Raw genomic sequence first — 17,655 nt, 5'->3', positions numbered from 1 at the left:
CTGTAGTCTTCCAAGTGTCGGTAAAATACCTTGCCGATTTGACTGTTGAGGATTTTGATTGGAAGGCTGGACTGCTACAACACATTTTCCAGAAGGCAGCAGTTTTTGGTCGGCCCGGTGACTCAGAAAGGATCGCTTGTAGGCACCAATCGAGTTGCGCTTACATGTATATGCACCGTAAGCTGTGCCACTTCTTTGGACATGCTGAATCCAACCTACTTGCTTGCGCATGGTGTTCCGAAAATCAGCGGGAAGCAAACACAGGTGGAATAGGAATGCCCCGCCTTAAAGTCATCGAACTGGATTTGTAGCCAAGAGCAATAGCTTGGAGAATTTGCGGCTCGCCGGGGCGGATGCAACAGAAAAGTGGATTGCTCCATACAACTGGTAGTCAGAACGATCTTATTTGTGCTCACCTGAAGTATCTTAAGGCAAGGTAGCTCTGAATAATTTTACGAATGGGGTCACCGGCCCGGGAAGCGTCATTCGGGACGGCGCGGAGGTTGTATGTGGGTCACCCGATCCCGCTAACGGGGCCGACCGAGCGTACGGGTGGCTGGCGTTGTAGGCGTCATCGATGATTGTTCGCAGCATCATTTACTTCATCCCTGTTTCGTATGTTTCTCAAAGCGCTGTTGAGTTTCAGTTTCACTTAAAGTTGGATATGCTTCAGGCTTTAACTCGTGCATTCACACCTGTTTACGCGAAATCATATCAAGTTCTACGTGATAATACAGTTTCATCCTTCTACCCGACTCGCAGATTCCTGTCGTACTCGTCACACAAGATGCCTTCATCCAAGGGAAAGCCCACTGACCCCGAGTTGAGGGAGGAGATCAAGGAAGGTACGAGAAATGAGGAGGGCTGATAAAGACTGATTGATGGACAGTTGTTGATGCTCACATCCATGACCAGAAATTAAGCAAGAGCCCAACAAGTCGGGCGGAGGAGAGGGACAATGGGCCGCATGGAAGGTATATCACCGCTCTTTCTCAAACCTCATGGCTCTAATGTTCGTCGTGATGCCGGTCTAAGCGATCAACTGACAAATTCCGTAGGGCGCGAAACTGGCAAAGGAATACGAGAAGCAGGGCGGCGGCTATGAGAACGAGGCGGGGTCCAAGAATGAGCCGAAAAAGGGCGAGCCCGAGAAGAAGAGCGAGAGCAAGAAGAAGGCTGAGACTGATGACTAGTTAGTCAACATTTTTCATGATTATTTCAGTCCAGTATGAATCCAACGTTGATTTTTCTGCAAGCTTCTACTTTGGTCGATTTCTATTGATTCAGTGATGCCTAAGATGTCGCTGTTGTCGCTTTTGTTACGAAGAGATGCGCGTAGGGCTTGATTGTGCCGCGTTTCCGTCAACGATCTGATGGGGCAGGTGAGATGGCGAAGGATTTTCTCGCATTCCCATCTCACTCCTCTCCGTTCTCTCCACAGTCTCACTAGCTTCAAAGAGAGGTGAACCAGTCTACTTACCTGACATGAGGTAGACAAAATCACCGCAAAATGCAGCATCTCACAGAAGACACCGACTCCCAAGACGAAGACGACTGCTGGACGCCCCTCCAACGCGCCGCCCGCGAAGGCGATCTCCCCGCCGTCCACGCAGCCCTCGCCTCAGGAGCAGACGTCAACGCCCCGCCGCGGGGCTACTACGGCCGCACAGCCCTCCAAGCCGCCTGCGAAGCCTCCCACGGCGCCGTGGTCTCGGCGCTCCTCGCAGCCGGCGCGGAAGTCAACGACACGCCCGGCAACAACGGCGCCAAGAACGCGCTGCAGATCGCGGCAGGGAAACCGGACCTGGCCATCGTCAGACTCCTGCTATCCCACGGCGCTGATATCAACGTCCCCGCGTCGCGGTACTTTGGCATGACGGCGCTGCAGAGCGCCTGCGCAGCGGGACTAGACGACACCGTCGCGCTGCTGCTGGACCACGGCGCGGACGTGAACGCGCCGCCGGCATCGACGGCAGGTCGGACGGCGCTCCAGGCTGCGTGCGAGGGCGGGTTCGAGGAGATGGCGGCGATGCTGATTCAGCGGCGGGGGGCAGAGGTGAACGCGCCGGCGTGTCGGAATCGAGGGTTCACGGCGCTGCAGGCGGCGAGCTACGGCGGGTGGGCGGGGCTTGTCGAGCTGCTCCTTACGGCGGGGCCAGCTGCAGGCGCTGCAGGTGCGGGGGCGGATGTCAACGCCGAAGGGAGCAGGTTCAAGGGGGGGAGGGCGCTGCATGCTGCTGCTGAGGGGGGCCACGTGCGGGTGTGCGAGACGCTGCTGGGCGCCGGGGCCGAGATCGAGGCTGGGGCTGGGGCTGGATGGGGGGGTAGAGGGCAGACTGCGTTGCAGTGCGCTGCTGCAAGGGGGCATGATGAGGTTGTAAGGTTGTTACGGAGCAGGGGGGCGACGGGATTGGAAGGTGGAGGGGTGACTTTGTTTGGTTGAGTTTATCATGTCGAGCACCGGTGGGAGGAACTATTGTGCATACAGGTTAATTAAGAGCGTGGATTGGGAGATAAGGCCATGTTCTAAAGATACGGGTGTTCAGGATGAGAAGTTGATGCCGGTCAATTGGAAGATATGAGTTGTGAGAGGAAATGCTGTGAATGACAACATCAGAGTCTCTGCAAGAGATCGAGAGATGGACAAATCAGACTGCAACGTGGCCCAAGAAAAGAGAAAAGGGAACTCTTCTGGCTGGGTGCCTACTGTGTACTAAACTGCAATCATTGGTGGCGCATGAACACCGCAACCAACACCATACACCTCACACCTCACACACCAAACTTTCCCACAATGACACAGGCCGCACAACCCATCTGTCAGAACATCAGCCAAGTCAGCCGACTCTCTCAAGACAAGGGAATCCCTCGCCTCGAACCGGTTCACAAACTTAGCGGTGTCTTAGTATACTATGTAGTATAAGTATCTACAGTTCACTTAGTAAATGGTAAAAGGAAGGTGCGGGCGTCTCGGCCGCGTTCAACCGGGGCAATTCCGGCCCCGCCTACCATCGGCTTCCACCGGCCTCCGTGACTGCTTCACCCCGCCGGCGAGACCTGCCCGTTGCGCACTCCCCGGCCCAGGCGGAAGACTAAATAGGCACGTAGCCACAAACAATTACCTAAAAATGTGTCCCAGATTTCCCTGGTACAGTTCCCTAATCCTCGACTATCCTTCGTCCGTACTTCTCAACAGTTGTATCACCTTCACAGCACATCCGCTAAGACGCTACCCCGTGACGTAAGACTTGGCTTTTACCACAATGAGCCGCTTCGCATTGTGGACCTGCTGACCATCTTTGGTATCCTGATTCCTGTGCGCCTGGTGAGACGGAGGGGAAAGACGAGAGGAAGAAGAGGGGGCTTCGAAGTCCTTTTTGTGCTTTTGGATGCTCGTTGTGTATCGATCGAGGCTATCTGTACATCAGCTCACTCTCACACTAGGCCGTCTTTGCCAATCCAGCCCCCTTGCTCTTGACCTCACGCCCCCTCCAATCCGTACCGTATCTCACATCTTTCGAACGAGGCGCTGTGATCCTGGAATACCTGGGGTTTGACTGGGTCTTCCCCGCCAACGCTTCCCATCGTCTGGTGGGGCACGTCTTGTGCGCAACGCCCGCGCCAGTACAAGCCAAACTCAAGGTACTTCCTGAAGCCGTCTGGAACACGAACCGAATTGATAAGGAGACGGCGCTTTGTCCCTTTTGTACTTTATCCATTCCCGACCCCAGCTTCTGGAAGCTGAATCTGACACTCTTCCTCCCATTTTCACATTCTCCAACTACCTTGCTTGCTTCTGCCTCTCTCATGTTTGTTCATGAGTGGTGTGACGTGATTGACCAGAAACAAACAAGACACCACCCACCATAATACGCCCAGAAGCTGTCTTGCCTACCTCGACACCGTAGACAAGAAGAACAAAGACAAATCCACGCAAAACCACACCGAGGCAATCCCAAAAATCAAGAAGAGAGACAACAGGCATCATGGGCTCAACCCACGAAACAGACCTGGTCCTCACCCAACCAACCCCAGCAGAGCGCCTAAAGACCTACACCTCAACCTACGCAAACTGGGGCGCCGCCCTCGAGCTCCAAGAGTACATCCGCCGCGAATCCTACATGACCACCGTCCCCGTCTCCCGCAACGGCGGCATCACCCAATGGATCCTCACCGACCCGACCCTGCCCCCCGACGCCCGCCCCATCCTCTCGTCCTGCGAGAGCATCCGCAAGACCGTCCTCGTCGCGAAGCCAGACGGCACCGTCGTCGACGCAATCACCCACGCCGTCGGCTCCGTCTTCACGGACCCGGCGTACCGCGGCAACGGGTACGCCTCCGTCATGATGAACCTCGTGGGCGCGCAGCTCGCGCGCTGGCAGGGCGCCGAGATGAAGAGCGGGGAGCGGTGGGGGGATATCCGGGACGGGGAGGTCGCGTGCTCGGTGCTGTATTCTGATATCGGGAAGAAGTTTTATGCCAAGCATGGGTGGCATCCGTACGAGAGCACGCACCTCGAGTTCCCGCCGCAGGCATCGCCGCCACTCTCGGAAGCGGGAGAGGGAGCGGTGGGAGCGGTGCAAGTTGAGGCCTCGCCGTTGGGGTATCACGAACTAGCAGAGCTGTGCTCCGTTGACGAGGGCCTCATTCGCGCGAAGCTCGCGAAGAAGAGCACCAAGACCCGCGTCTCGCTCATCCCTGACCTGGACGCCATGCTCTGGCATCTCATGCGCGAGGACTACATGACCAAGCACATCTTTGGCCAGACGCCCACGGTCCGTGGCGGGGTCGTAGGCGAGCACGGGTCGCGGGTATGGGCCGTCTGGACAAGGGGTTACTACGGCGGATTAAAGAAGCCCGAGGGGAACACGATGCATATCCTGCGGCTGGCGATTGAGGACGAGGAAGGGAGCGGAGATGAGTATGTGCAGGGGGCTATTGAGGCACTCCTTAGATTGGCGAGGGCGCAGGCGTCGGAGTGGAAGGTGAACGGTGTCGAGATGTGGAATCCTGAGCCCCGGGTGAGGGGGCTGATCGAGAAGGCGGGCATTCCGCATGAGTTTATTGAGAGGGAGAATGATAGCATCGCCAGCCTCATGTGGTATGGCCAAGGAGAGGTTGAGTGGGTGCTCAATGAGAAGTTTGGCTGGTGCTGACCGATTGGTCACATATTTTGCATATCATTAGCAGGCTCATACAAGTGGCAACACGTTGATTCAATAGGAACTTCAAAAATTTTCACAGGTCTGGACATCCAGGCCGGCATGACGAGGTATCATTAGCAAAGTGATCTATGAACTGTCTAACCTTGAACACTCCCGCAATCAGCCCATTTTTGCTTTTAATTCTTTTTTCCAAACATCACTCACGTTCCTCAGTGACCGTGTCCGTCGTCCTCGGCCTGCTGCTCGGGGTCCAACTTGATCAGGGTATCAATACGCATGATGCTGATGCAGGCCTCCACGGCACTCTTCAGCTGCCTGATCTTGCTGATAGTGGGCTCCAGGACACCGGCCTTGATCTCGTCAATCACCTTGCCGCGCACCAGGTCGAGACCGTAGTTCTTGTAGGCCTTTTTGCGCGCGACCGTCTTCTCGTCATCGTTGGCCTCGCCCTCCTGGATGCGCTGAGACAGCGCGTGCCGGGAACGCAGCTGGGCGACAAGCTCTGATGCGTCCTTGGCGGCGTTGACGGCAAGCGTCTTGGGGATGACGAGCAGCGACTGCGCAAACTCGCCAATGGCCAGCTGCTCACGGGAACCGACGGTGCCAGCGAATTCCTCGAGGTAAATGTGCAGGGCGGTTTCGACGGAACCACCGCCGGGAACGATGCTGCCGCTCTCGAGCGTTCTCTTGACGGCGTTGAGGGAGTCGTGGATGGAGCGCTCCATCTCGTCCAGGGTGAAGTCATTGGGTCCACGAAGAATGATGGATGCTGAGGAGTGGCTCTTGGTGCCCTTGACGAGGATGCACTCGTCGTCGGAAATGCGCTCCTGAACAACCTCCTCGGCGTGTCCGAGGTATGAGGGTTCGAACTTCTCGTCACCGTTGAGGTCCGACAGTGTGCTGAGCATGGTAGCGCCCGTCGCCTTGGCGATTCTGCGGAGGTCCTCCTTCTTGCACCTGCGCACACCCATGGCACCCTTCTCGACAAAGGTCTTGAGAACCATGTCATCGATACCCTTGGTGGTAAGGATGACATTGGCACCCGCCTTGAGGATCATCTCTACTCTCTCCAGAATCATGCCCGACTCTCTCTGGCGAATCTGCTCCAACTGTTGAGGGTCATCCACCGTGATCTGGACACCCAACTTCATGCGCTCCTTTTGCAGGTTCATATCCAACACCGCAATCTTGGCATCTTGTATTCTTGTCGGCATGGCCTGCGAGGCGACTGTGCAGTTCAGAGCGTAACCCTTGATCAGCTGGGACTCGAGGGAGCCCTTGCCGTGTGCCTTGAGAATGTTGACGGCCTTGACGGGGTATTTTGTCTCGTTGCGACCGTTTGTCGACTTGACTGCCAGCATGGCATCGACGACCATGTTGGCGAAGAAATCAGAGTCGGCTCCAATGATCTTGCTGGACATGGACGTCTTGCCAATGTTGACGAGGGATTCGCGTCCGAGGTTCTCGACCTTGATGCTGATGTTCTCGTTCATGTACTTGACGGCCTCGCGCAGGGCAAGTCGGTAACCGGTGATGATAGTAGTGGGGTGTATGCGGTTCTTCATGAGCTCGTTTCCTCGGCGAAGCAACTCGGCCGCGATGAGGACAACAGAGGTTGTGCCATCACCGACCTCTTTGTCTTGTTGTTGTGCCAGATCGACCAAGATCTTGCCCGCCGGGTGCTCGACATCCAACAAGCTGAGAATGGTAGCGCCGTCGTTCGTGACCGTGACATCCTGCGCCGGGGGGTGAGCGGGGTCCAGGGGGAGGGGGGCCACCTAACATACACCAATATCATCCACCATCATCTTGTCGAGACCACTGGGGCCGAAAGAGCTCTTGACGACATTTGCGATAGCTTGGGTGGCGAGAACTGCAAGTTTGTCAGCAAGATGAAGCTTCGTCATGATTTGGCCGGTGGGGGGAAGTGGGATATTGACATACCGTTCTGGTCTCTGATGTCGGCGCCGGAAATCTTCTGGCCACCGAGGAAAAGCGTGCCGCTCCCTGACTGCTCGAACATGGAAGCCATTTTTGCGCCTCACTGCCAGCGGTTGTGGTTGGATCGCGGGTTTTGGAGGTGGTGGATGGGGGTGGTTTAAGGAGCTTCGGTCGGTGTGTGCCTGGACAGCAATAGAAGCTTCTGTGCTGTGCCTGCCTTGTCTCCCCTCGACGCAACTTTTTTATCGGAGCCGGGGTTGTTCCAGGAACCGGGGATGTGGCTGGTGCTCGTTATCTTATCGCCTCTGCAGGGCCCCTGCCACCCCAACTCATCTCAGGTCTTGAAGATACCTTCCTTACCTCACGATCTGTACAGTCGGTAGCCCATGCCCATCCGTGGAGTATTGATGCTTCATGAATATTCAACGAAACTAAAGCTTTTGGAATAATTCCCAGCATTCTTCATTTTCCTCTTACTACAACATCAGTTATCTATCTATAACACCATGCGTCTCTAAATCCGTGCAGTGACATCCAGTGTGGCTTGACTCAGGATACAAGACCGGGGATACTCCACAATTGATTAGAAGCCCGGGCCACCTTCCGACCCCGTGGCTGGAGCCCAATTGACCCCTCACTGTGCTCCCACCCAACAGCTCGACACACGACGCACTTTTAGTGCGGGGCACTTTTTCCGCTGCATCGCACCGCCTTCTCTGCCCAAAATCTCCCAGTGACTCAGGCCGATCTGGTCAACGCGTCGCCAATTCCATAAGACGAGACCCTACCTGGCTTTACGAGACGACTCTGCGACCTGCAGTCAATATCGCAAACATGGCCGACGCTACCGCCCCCGCTGAGCCGTCCAAGAGCGCCTTGAAGAAGGCCGAGAAGCAGGCAAAGATGGCTGCTGAAAAGGCTGCAAAGGCCGCCAAGCAGGCTGCTCTCCCCGTTGTCGGAGGCAAGAAGAAGGAGGACATCACGGGTATTACCGTCAAGAAGCACGAGGATTTCTCTGCCTGGTACCAAGAGATTGTTCTCAAGGCTGAGATGGTTGAGTACTACAACGAGATCTCCGGTTTCTTCATCCTGCGCCCTGCGTCCATGTACATCTGGACCGTTATTCGCAAGTGGTTCTCCGAGAGAATCGAAGAAATGGGTGTCGATGAGACCAGCTTCCCCATGTTCCTTTCCTCCAAGTCTCTCGAGAAGGAGAAGGACCACGTCGAGGGTTTCGCCCCTGAATTGGCCTGGGTCACCAAGGCGTAAGTCGTCCCTCCCTTGATAATTGCGCCAAGGCCAATACTGATATCCCATATACAGTGGTGACAAGGACCTCGAGGTCCCTGTCGCAGTTCGTCCTACTTCCGAGGCCGTCATGTACCCTTACTACTCCAAGTGGATTCGCAGCCATCGCGATCTCCCCTTCCGCCTGAACCAGTGGAACTCCGTCGTCCGTTGGGAGGCCAAGCAGACCACCCCTTTCCTCCGCACAAGAGAGTTCTTGTGGCAGGAGGGTCACACCGCCCATCTTACCGAGGAGCTTGCCGGCAAGGAGGTTCTCGAGATTCTCGAGCTCTACGCTGGCGTCTATGAGCAGCTTCTCGCTGTCCCCGTCGTTCGCGGCACCAAGACCGAGAATGAGAAGTTCGCCGGTGGTTACTACACCACCACTGTCGAAGGCTACATCCCCTCCAACGGCCGTGGTATCCAGGGTGCCACCTCCCACTGCTTGGGTCAGAACTTCTCCAAGATGTTCGACATTACCGTCGAGAACCCCGACAAGAAGGGTGAGAAGATCCACGTCTGGCAAAACTCTTGGGGTCTGTCCACCCGCGTTATCGGTGTCATGGTCATGATCCACGGTGACGACAAGGGTCTCGTCCTTCCCCCTCGTATCGCCAAGACCCAGGTTGTTCTCATCGCTGTCGGCATCACTGCCAAGACCAGCCCCGAGGACAGAAAGAAGCTGGAGGACAAGGTCGACGACCTCCGCAACCAGCTGCGCAAGGCCGGTGTTCGCGCCGAGTCCGATTTGAGAGACGGTTACACTCCCGCCTGGAAGTTCAACGAGTGGGAGCTCCGCGGTGTTCCCCTGAGACTCGAGTTCGGCCCCAAGGATGCCGCTAACGAGGTTGTCGCCACTGCCCGCCGTGACACTGGCGAGAAGGGCTCCCTCCCCCTTGCCGAGATCTCCACCAAGGTCCCCGAGCTTCTCGAGACCATCCAGTCCGACATGTACAACAAGGCCGAGAAGTCATTCCGCGAGCACCGCCTCGTCCTGACTGAGTGGGACAAGGTCATCCCCGCCCTCGACACCAAGAACGTCGTCGTCATCCCCTTCTGCCTCGGCATGAAGTGCGAGGACCGCATCAAGGAGCTCACCACCAGCGAGCCCCCCGAGAACGCCACCCTCCCCGAGGGCAAGAAGCAGCCCAGCATGGGCATGAAGTCCCTCTGCATTCCCTTTGAGCAGCCCGAGAGCGGTCTCGTCCCCGGCGAGACCAAGTGCCTCAACCCCGAGTGCGAGGCCAAGGCCCAGAAGTGGACCATGTTCGGCCGCAGCTACTAGAGAAATAGCGGCGATGATATCAAGAGGAGTTGTGGGAGATTGAGCATTTTTGGGCCGGAATAACGAGACCTATACGGCAGGTTCGATTCATGTCATGTGTTGCTAGAGAGATGGGGTAGAGCAAGAGATCATTTGACGATTTCTCTGAGCAAAGGGCGTGAGGGGGGTTAGATAGCTACGGCTGAAAAGTGATTCGATACCAACTTATGAAACAAATCCACGTACTCAAGCCTTGTTGTCCGCGTTCTATCGACCTGCCTCTAGACGGGCAATCACGTCCGATACAAGGCTCCTCTGAAGAGCGACGAGGTTTGCCGTGCTTTCAACTTGGCGAGGAATAGGAGTCTAGTCTAGGTGGTGAGCAGTTCGTTGGCATTTCACCACGATTTTCACTTTGAGTGCGTCAGTAGCTCCAAAGATGTGAGCAAACACAAAGTCGATCTGAATTACGTATTTGCTCCTCGAAAGGCTATGTTCTCATTGTCGGAGGTCAAGTCCGCCATGTCACGGAATTGACTTCGGCACGGTCACGGCAGCAGCTCACCCCTGTAACTCGGACCGCAGTGGAGTCGATTCATGATGGCTCATTCAATTGCCAGCGACGACGCATCCCGATAGGGAAGGTCTCGGCCCCGGGGTATGACTCATCTTCGTCCCCTTCCTCCAATCGCTTTCCTCTTGCAGCGTTGGGGAGTCACGCCGCCTCCGAGATCTCCAGCAGTCTTCGGTTACTTGCAAATCCTGCGTCCAGTTTTAAGACAATGCCAGGTTGTTTCGATGTTGCGGTTGAGACGTGCTAGCTAATGGACTCCACAATTTGACTCAAAAATTGTCGCGGCTACACGGCATCGGCTGATGAATTACATTGTGAGCGCTGCCGTTTTGTAATCTGTCACTGATTCGCCAATTGTGTTTGAGATATCGCTATGGATTGAGAAGCCTCGGCCGTTGCCACACTGAGCTCCATTTGCCTAATGGTTCATACCCTTACTTTGACAACTATGAAGTGAGGGTCCATCTTTGGTACATAAGAGTCGCACTACCGAAGCACTTCTAGTAAACGTCTCTCATCAAGCTACTTAACCAAGCATTCCCCACGACCTGAGGTACCTACTTGACGAACACGAAATCTCTGTTCGTCGCCCTCATCTGAATCTCATGCAGAGCACAACCACAACCTCAACCACCAACAGCACAGCCGCCATCATGGAGCACTCAAACGCTTCCTCCCACTTCAAGCTCTCAGCAACTTCGTGCGGCACCTGCGCCGTCCACTTTGACAACCCCGATACCCGTCGCGCCCACTCAAAAAGCCAATGGCACGTCACGAATCTCAAACGGCGCATGGCTGACCTCGAGCCCCTCACCGCGGAGCAGCACGCCGTCGTCGTCTCCACACAATCGGCCGCCGCTCCGGACAAGGTCGGCCCCACAGCGGAATCTGATTCATCGTCTTCGTCTGCATCTGATGGCGATATGAGCGATGTCGATGACGATGATGATGATGAGTTCATCCCGGAGGAATGCATTTTCTGCAACACCACATCGAAGTCGCTTGACGATAACGTTACGCACATGCATAAAGCGCATGGAATGTTCATCCCAGATAGGGAGAAGCTCATCGTCGACGTTGAGGCGTTGGTGAAGTATCTCCACCTCGTCGTTTTCGGATATCGCGAGTGTCTGCAGTGCGGTACACAGCGACGGACGGCTACTGCGGTACAGCAGCATATGCTAGGAAAAGGCCACTGCCGCTTCGACGTCACGGCGGAGGATTCAGAGTTTAGGGATTTTTACGAGCAATTTTCAGACAACGATAAGGAGACCTCAGAAGGACGGAAGGACACCCAGAGGGCCATTACAGATGCACTGGAAGAACGCGGATCGATCCATCTACCGTCTGGCAAACAGCTCTCCCACCGTTCTGCCCCGGGGTCATCGAGACCTCGCAACAGGGTCGGCGCCAAAGCCCACACTATTAGCTCGGAGAACCTCGTCACTGAAGGCTCCTCGGGTATCGACGAGTCGAAAGCAAGCTTCCAGCTGACAGCACCATCCGGGCCCGGCAAACAGTTTGATACGAAAGCTCTGACGCGCGCCGAGAAACGCGACGTTATCTTTGAAACGCAGCTTTCCCGGTTGAGCATCAACGATCGCTCTGCGCTTGCGCATCTGTCGTCGGCTGAGCAGCGAAGTGTCTTATTGACGAAGCAGAAGCAGTTGGACAAGGCGGAGAAGGCTGCTAGGAGGCTTCAGACTAGGTTGGAGATGAAGGCGAACAAGACTGGGCAGGGGAACTTTGTGAATGATGTTCCTGGACGGAAGAATGGTTGATCGATATAGCAGGACACAGCTTTACATCAGGTCTTGTATATGGCTATTCTTTCTTGAGACCGCGAGCTGGACCACTCCTATAAAGGATACGTCACTCAATATTACTTGTTATCGGTTTTCGTTGCAAATGTTCAACCAGTGACTCACTTGCGCCTCGTTTTGACAAGGGAAGCCTAGCCTAGATCTCAACTAGAATTTTAGTCGAGAATCTATTTATCATTTGTAGTTCTCTTCTCTACAAAGTACCCACCTCTATATGTCTCTATCACTATATTTCTACATCCCTTAGAGATATTACTCATTTCAAGAACTAGATAAGAAAAGGTTAAAGTAGTGATAGAGGTAATAGTTTCAAGGTCAAGAATTACGCGGGAAAACGAACTTAGAGTGATGTTCTGGGAAAAGAGAATAGTCAACAATAACATGACTAGGAACATGAATCATTAAGTCGCAAGTTGGGACATTTTTAAGTGTTTGAGGAAATTGAATTGCGGGTCGGCCCATGCCGAATCCATCAAGGTACCAGTAAAATAAGCTTATCTACAAAAGGAGAGCGTAACACCCCAAAGACAGCTTCTCGTCCATTGTCTGTAATGCCACACTTCCCGGCCAAAGTCTCTCAGCAGCAGTCCTGGCTAACTGAAGGCTCCAGAGACTCGCTAGCACATTACCAGACAGTAGTTCGATCTCGGCCAAGTCCTCCATAGCCTGAGTCGCACGCTCATCATACATACATGGATCCATGACTGGGGTTGTAGAGTGGACAATGGCCTGGCAGACATTCCTAGCGTCGTCGAATCTTCCCAAGGCCATCAGGACATGGGACAGGCTGCGAGCGCATGAACGGGCAAGGTATGAATTCAGGCCGTTCGAACATGTCTTGTCAAATAGGTCTTGCGCCATGCTCTCAGCGGCGTCGAGTCTCCTTCCGCGCCGAGCTATATCGATTATGGATCGGCGGAGCCGGCAGGTAGTTGGGTGAAGATAACCCAGTTTCCGACCGAAATGGTTCCAAGCCTTGAGAAGAGCCGAGTCTGTTACCTCGATGGCTTCTGTGCATTGATAGAGGAGGCCGCATAGCTCAGCTACTGGGTGAGAGACGTGCAATGTGCTGGCAATAGTGATCCATAGCTGGGAAAGCAGAGTTTGTCGAAGTTCGATGCAGCACGCCGTGTTGACCGGTGAGAGTGTGGCGAGGAGTTCCCAAACAAAGTCAAACGACTCGTATGAAGTATTCGTCATTGGAACTTGACTCTCGACTACGTCGGTTGAGGGTTGAGATGTGCCCTTCTTGCTCGAATAGATTGAGTGCTTGACTTTGTCCCAGAATAGTCTCGGCGTTCTCCCCGAAAGGCTTTCGGAACCGAGGTTACCATACGAGCCAAGTTTGGCTGTGTCTTCTAGTTGAATCTGGCAGCAGATCTCGACGTTTCTGAGTATTCGATACGTCGTTCTCGGCTGGATACCATCCCTCGGACTCTTCATGAGCACTGGTGTCGGGGAAGTAATTGAAGAACGGCGTGCATCAATACTTGCTGCCAGTACTTCTTTCATCCTTTGGATCTTCTGTACCTCCAATCTCTGAAATCTCGCAATCTTGTTCCAATCATGTTGACTAAGTAGAGATGCCGCAGACCCGGCCGATGGGTTGTCTTCCAGATTTCGAAGCATCTTGACTTTTTCGGGCCGCTTGAGGTTCTTGGCGACATTCCACTTGCGGAACCTACGGTCGTACATCCGCTTGCTGTAGACCAAGAGTGGAATTAGCTGAGCACCAAGGAGCGGGCGGCTGGGATCTGCGGGCAGACTAACGTTGCCTTAAACATGTACTGGCTCTCCATCTCCTTTTGCAACTGTTTCATGTTTGTGTGCCTATAGAGACCTATGATGATATCCTTATGGAATAACCACTGGGCCTCAGATGGCCCAGCTGATAATGTTTGCCTTGCCTCGGCATCGCTTGTTGGGGCTGGAGTAGGTTCTTGGTGGGTGGGAACCAAGTTCAGGAAGTTCCCCGCTTGTTTGTCGTGTATGGACATCAGGGGCAAAAGTGATGGAGGTATGACACTGGATATGTGTAAATGGAATCATCTAGAAGAGAACACTGAAGCAGGATTTAGTGACAGGACTGGGGCAATGGCGGATCATTTAAGACCGTCGGTGAATTTCACAGAAACGCACAGCATGATTTGCTTCAAAGCCGGTCAGTGATTCCTGCCTCCAGCAAGTCCAATATTCCTTCCGGCTTCTGTCTGCCCTCAATCTGTCAGAAGTCTGGCCGGTGTGCCTCCTCCCGTCACCCAGCCAAGAGATAAGGCAGACCGAGAAAGGCTCCCTGCATGATATATCAGCCAAACATTCCAATAACCAGAACTCCTGCCCAATAGAACGGACATGGGAGGTCAACAGTCTGTGCGACCTGTCCAAAGACGACGAAGCGATTCGTCCGCCTTGTGCCGCCGCCTGCGGCTTGTCAGACCATGATGAAAATGTCTGGGCTTAGGGTCGGCGTGTCCGATCAAAAATTCAGCTTGCCGCTTTTCGATGGCGCTTTAGTGATACAATGATTCGAATGAGTCAAGGAATCGAGATACTAATTGGTTAAGGAGGCAATGCTAATTAAGTACCTACAGAGGCGGCTTGCAGGTGAGACCTTGAGGCTCAGATCAGGCTACGAGGCAAAATTAGCAACGCGCTACCAGTCACATCCCTAACAATTTAAAGGTTGGCGCTCGAGACCATCCGAAGAGAATTCTGAATCTGCTATTACCCCGAAAGATTCGATCACTATACCAACTTCTCCGCGGTATACATTGTCTAAACTCATTTGGCCTTGACAATCTCACTCGGCGGAGTTTGGCTCAGCTCTCAACTCCTTACTCTCGACGCGAAAAACTACGGTCGACTGCCACATCAACAAATATGGAGAGCAACGGCACAGCTTTGGCTTCTGCGATTAAGCAGCAGGAGGGTGAAGGAGATACCCACTCGTGAGTTGATGCTGATCCCGTATCATATGTTCTGATAGTGTTCATGAGAAAAAGTTCTGTGACGTTGGCGCTGACAGAGTAATCCTCTCAGATTGGCAAGCGTGAAGATGAAATGGTATACTCGATTGGGAATTCGGGGCCCTCATGGGCGCCGGCCTGCTTGCCGTTACCCGTACCTCAAGGAGACGCGAATCGACCCAGGAAATCCAAAAGATGATGCGGATACCAACGGTGGTGGATCCGTTGAGATTCCTTTGTACGAGTACATAAACTTTCTCCGGCAATCCACTGTCCGAGAAGAAGAATGGGTGAATTACCTCAGCGCTGCACGCTTCAGCCCACGGAAGATGGAGGTTCAAACATCCAGCCATCGACTAGACAATGACGCGGCACCTAGGGACTGGCTCTCTCAGCCCCTTAGGGGACATGCGCCGCTGGTTGTACAGCTGTCTCGGTGGGCAGTCAAGCCTTTGATGTCGACGTCACAGGGGCGACATGTTGTGGCCTTGCTTCGAGCTCTCCTCGTCGCACTGCCCATCTTGATCCTGATGCTCTGGCCAGGTAATATGATCTGGCACACCTCAAACCCTCTGGATGGCTATGAGGGATTTGTTGGCCACCACTGGAACTGGCCCAAATTCACTATCAACGAACTCGACATGAAGCCTGGTCCTCCAGGCGTGTGCTCGCGACAAGAGAGACGGCGGGAGTTGGATGTTCGAAATCGACTCGAGTACCCCAAAAAGCTCCTCATTAGAAGTCCAGATGGTGTGTGGAAAGTGACAGAGACTAATCACCTACTTGAGCGTCCTAAGTATCTCTTCATCAGCCACATTGGTTCGCGGGACAAGGGAGAAGAACCACACTATCGCAAAGCTGCTCAAGCGCTTGCAGAGACTGAAGGCTTCGACGCAATCTTTCTTGACGAGTCATGCTTCATTCGAGGAATCAGACGTCGCGTCCAAGCAGGGCAAATATCAGAGATAGAAGGACAAAGAATCACCGACTACGATATCTACACTCTTTGTGACGTTGTGCGAGGCTCGAGCAAAGTAGCTTTCATCTATCCGAACCCTCCTACTCCGATGGATTTCCGGGAAGAATGGGGCAAACGCATGTGGACTTTTCTTGAAGGCCTTCTCGCCCCTGGAAACTCAATCTTATTTTGCCCCTGGGACTATGAGAACACTAGTCCTTCATCAGAACATTCACGTCAGACTTTTCGGAAAGTTGAACTGGCATCAAGATGCTGGGGAATAGCCCAAGGTCAGACGGACAAGGAGGGCGGTAATTCCACCAGAATCCTGGCTGAGCACTTTGCTGGGCTGCTCACTCTGACACCCCTTGAGCTTCTCCCGTTGTCAATGCATGCTCTCAGTTCGCGGAACGCCGGGAACCAAAATTCCCTATCCGACATGGCCTACGCTGCAATGGGACTTCTCCGCTACCGAATCGAGCGAGACCGCGATGCGAGCTTCGAGCCCACCCTCTTCCAAACGCTGGCCCATCTGTCACTCAAAAATGACAGCGACAAGATTATCGACCGCATCATCAGCCTTCTTCCTCGTCAAAGACTCTCCAGTGATATCCCAAGACACTCATCGGACGACATGATCTGGACAAGCCTTTGCGAAAAGGATAGCTTCGGTACCCTTGTTCACCACATCACACCCCTATGCGAGGTCGTGGGTGTAGCTGAAGAGGATCAAACTGTCTTTCTTGATGGCTGCCATGCAATCAACATCCGGTGGAAAGACTTCCCGCGTATCAAGGTACATGGCGGTCAAGGCGGAGCCAAGAAAATTGTTATACGCGTCATGGTTCTCGGCAGTGCCGCACTCATGGGTCTGATGATTCCTTTCGCTGTATTTGCGGGAGCAGGCCATGCTGCTTCAGAGAATCTCAACTCCTACTCCAGATGGTTTAGACGAGTACCAGACTCCGGAAATGAATCTTCCTTTAGACCTTGGATGGGGCTTGGGCAAGCCATCGACAGATTTGGACGCCGGGACCTCGGGGACAGCAACAACATCTCAACCGCAATGCTAGCTTTGGCTATCATTTGCTCGGTTTCTGCCTACCTCATCGCTGTCGGGATACCTTTCATCGTCCATCGCTTCCTATCAGGGACCTTCCTGGGTTGCAGCCCCTGTCTCGTTGGGTTCGAAGGCGTCATGCCAATCAGGGAGGTCGAAGAGCGTATTTTTGGCATTCACATTGGGAGACTGAGATACGCCTCATCCGCCTCGCATCTCTTCACGGATGAACGAGATTTGGACCCTGAGAAGAGATGGTATCAGGAAGGTAAACCCTCTTGGATCGAGGGCAAGGGTGACTCTGAAGAGATCGTCAAACTTCTCAAGAAAGGGCAGCGGGTGTTTACGCTTGTCGACTTAGGGACTCTTTCAGTCATCGTCTTCGCGGCCGAGAGACCCCCTTCGGTAGCCCTTCTTACTGGCAGAGAGGGGGGGATGCTTAGAGCTGTCCTGTGTAGCTGGAGCTTCCGGAACGATTGCCTCTACAAGGAAGCCGTCGTCAGAATGCCTTCGAGTGTCTTGGCTGACGCAAGACCTACGAGCTGGGTGAAGCTCTGTATTCGTTCTCTGGACGAAGCGCGTCAAACCCACTTCTAAAAGAAAGATGCGGCCGGGTC

At 54.0% G+C, this 17,655-nt stretch overlaps 7 protein-coding genes across 7 annotated transcripts; 5 read left to right on the top strand and 2 right to left on the bottom strand.

Annotated features, from left to right (window-relative positions):
- Window positions 1-1,510: 1,510 nt before the first annotated feature.
- On the top strand, window positions 1,511-3,096 carry CLUP02_18138 (uncharacterized protein; the record flags this gene model as incomplete). Its single annotated transcript, XM_049297042.1, has 3 exons — window positions 1,511-2,377; window positions 2,804-2,881; window positions 2,956-3,096. The coding sequence occupies 3 exons, from the start codon at window positions 1,511-1,513 to the stop codon at window positions 3,094-3,096; spliced, it is 1,086 nt and encodes a 361-aa protein (XP_049138266.1).
- An 890-nt stretch (window positions 3,097-3,986) lies between these two features.
- Window positions 3,987-5,156, top strand: CLUP02_18137 (lysine acetyltransferase; the record flags this gene model as incomplete). The annotated part of the gene is made up of 1 exon (XM_049297041.1): window positions 3,987-5,156. One exon carries the CDS (start codon window positions 3,987-3,989, stop codon window positions 5,154-5,156), a length of 1,170 nt encoding a protein of 389 aa, XP_049138265.1.
- Window positions 5,157-5,374: 218 nt separating this feature from the next.
- Window positions 5,375-7,197, bottom strand: CLUP02_18136 (T-complex protein 1; the record flags this gene model as incomplete). The annotated part of the gene is made up of 3 exons (XM_049297040.1): window positions 5,375-6,901; window positions 6,953-7,038; window positions 7,110-7,197. 3 exons carry the CDS (start codon window positions 7,195-7,197, stop codon window positions 5,375-5,377), a joined length of 1,701 nt encoding a protein of 566 aa, XP_049138264.1.
- A 415-nt stretch (window positions 7,198-7,612) lies between these two features.
- On the top strand, window positions 7,613-9,678 carry CLUP02_18135 (prolyl-tRNA synthetase; the record flags this gene model as incomplete). The annotated part of the gene is made up of 3 exons (XM_049297039.1): window positions 7,613-7,616; window positions 7,786-8,371; window positions 8,430-9,678. 3 exons carry the CDS (start codon window positions 7,613-7,615, stop codon window positions 9,676-9,678), a joined length of 1,839 nt encoding a protein of 612 aa, XP_049138263.1.
- Window positions 9,679-10,836: 1,158 nt separating this feature from the next.
- CLUP02_18134 (uncharacterized protein) lies at window positions 10,837-12,012 on the top strand (the record flags this gene model as incomplete). Its single annotated transcript, XM_049297038.1, has 1 exon — window positions 10,837-12,012. The coding sequence occupies one exon, from the start codon at window positions 10,837-10,839 to the stop codon at window positions 12,010-12,012; it is 1,176 nt and encodes a 391-aa protein (XP_049138262.1).
- Window positions 12,013-12,552: 540 nt separating this feature from the next.
- On the bottom strand, window positions 12,553-14,051 carry CLUP02_18133 (uncharacterized protein; the record flags this gene model as incomplete). The annotated part of the gene is made up of 2 exons (XM_049297037.1): window positions 12,553-13,756; window positions 13,825-14,051. 2 exons carry the CDS (start codon window positions 14,049-14,051, stop codon window positions 12,553-12,555), a joined length of 1,431 nt encoding a protein of 476 aa, XP_049138261.1.
- Window positions 14,052-14,934: 883 nt separating this feature from the next.
- Window positions 14,935-17,635, top strand: CLUP02_18132 (uncharacterized protein; the record flags this gene model as incomplete). Its single annotated transcript, XM_049297036.1, has 2 exons — window positions 14,935-15,002; window positions 15,094-17,635. 2 exons carry the CDS (start codon window positions 14,935-14,937, stop codon window positions 17,633-17,635), a joined length of 2,610 nt encoding a protein of 869 aa, XP_049138260.1.
- Window positions 17,636-17,655: the final 20 nt, after the last annotated feature.

Source organism: Colletotrichum lupini, chromosome 10 (genome assembly GCF_023278565.1).
Source record: "Colletotrichum lupini chromosome 10, complete sequence".
Classification (NCBI taxonomy): domain Eukaryota; kingdom Fungi; phylum Ascomycota; class Sordariomycetes; order Glomerellales; family Glomerellaceae; genus Colletotrichum; species Colletotrichum lupini.
The sequence above is the reverse complement of the archived record's forward strand: the minus strand, read 5'-3'. Positions and strand labels throughout refer to the sequence as shown.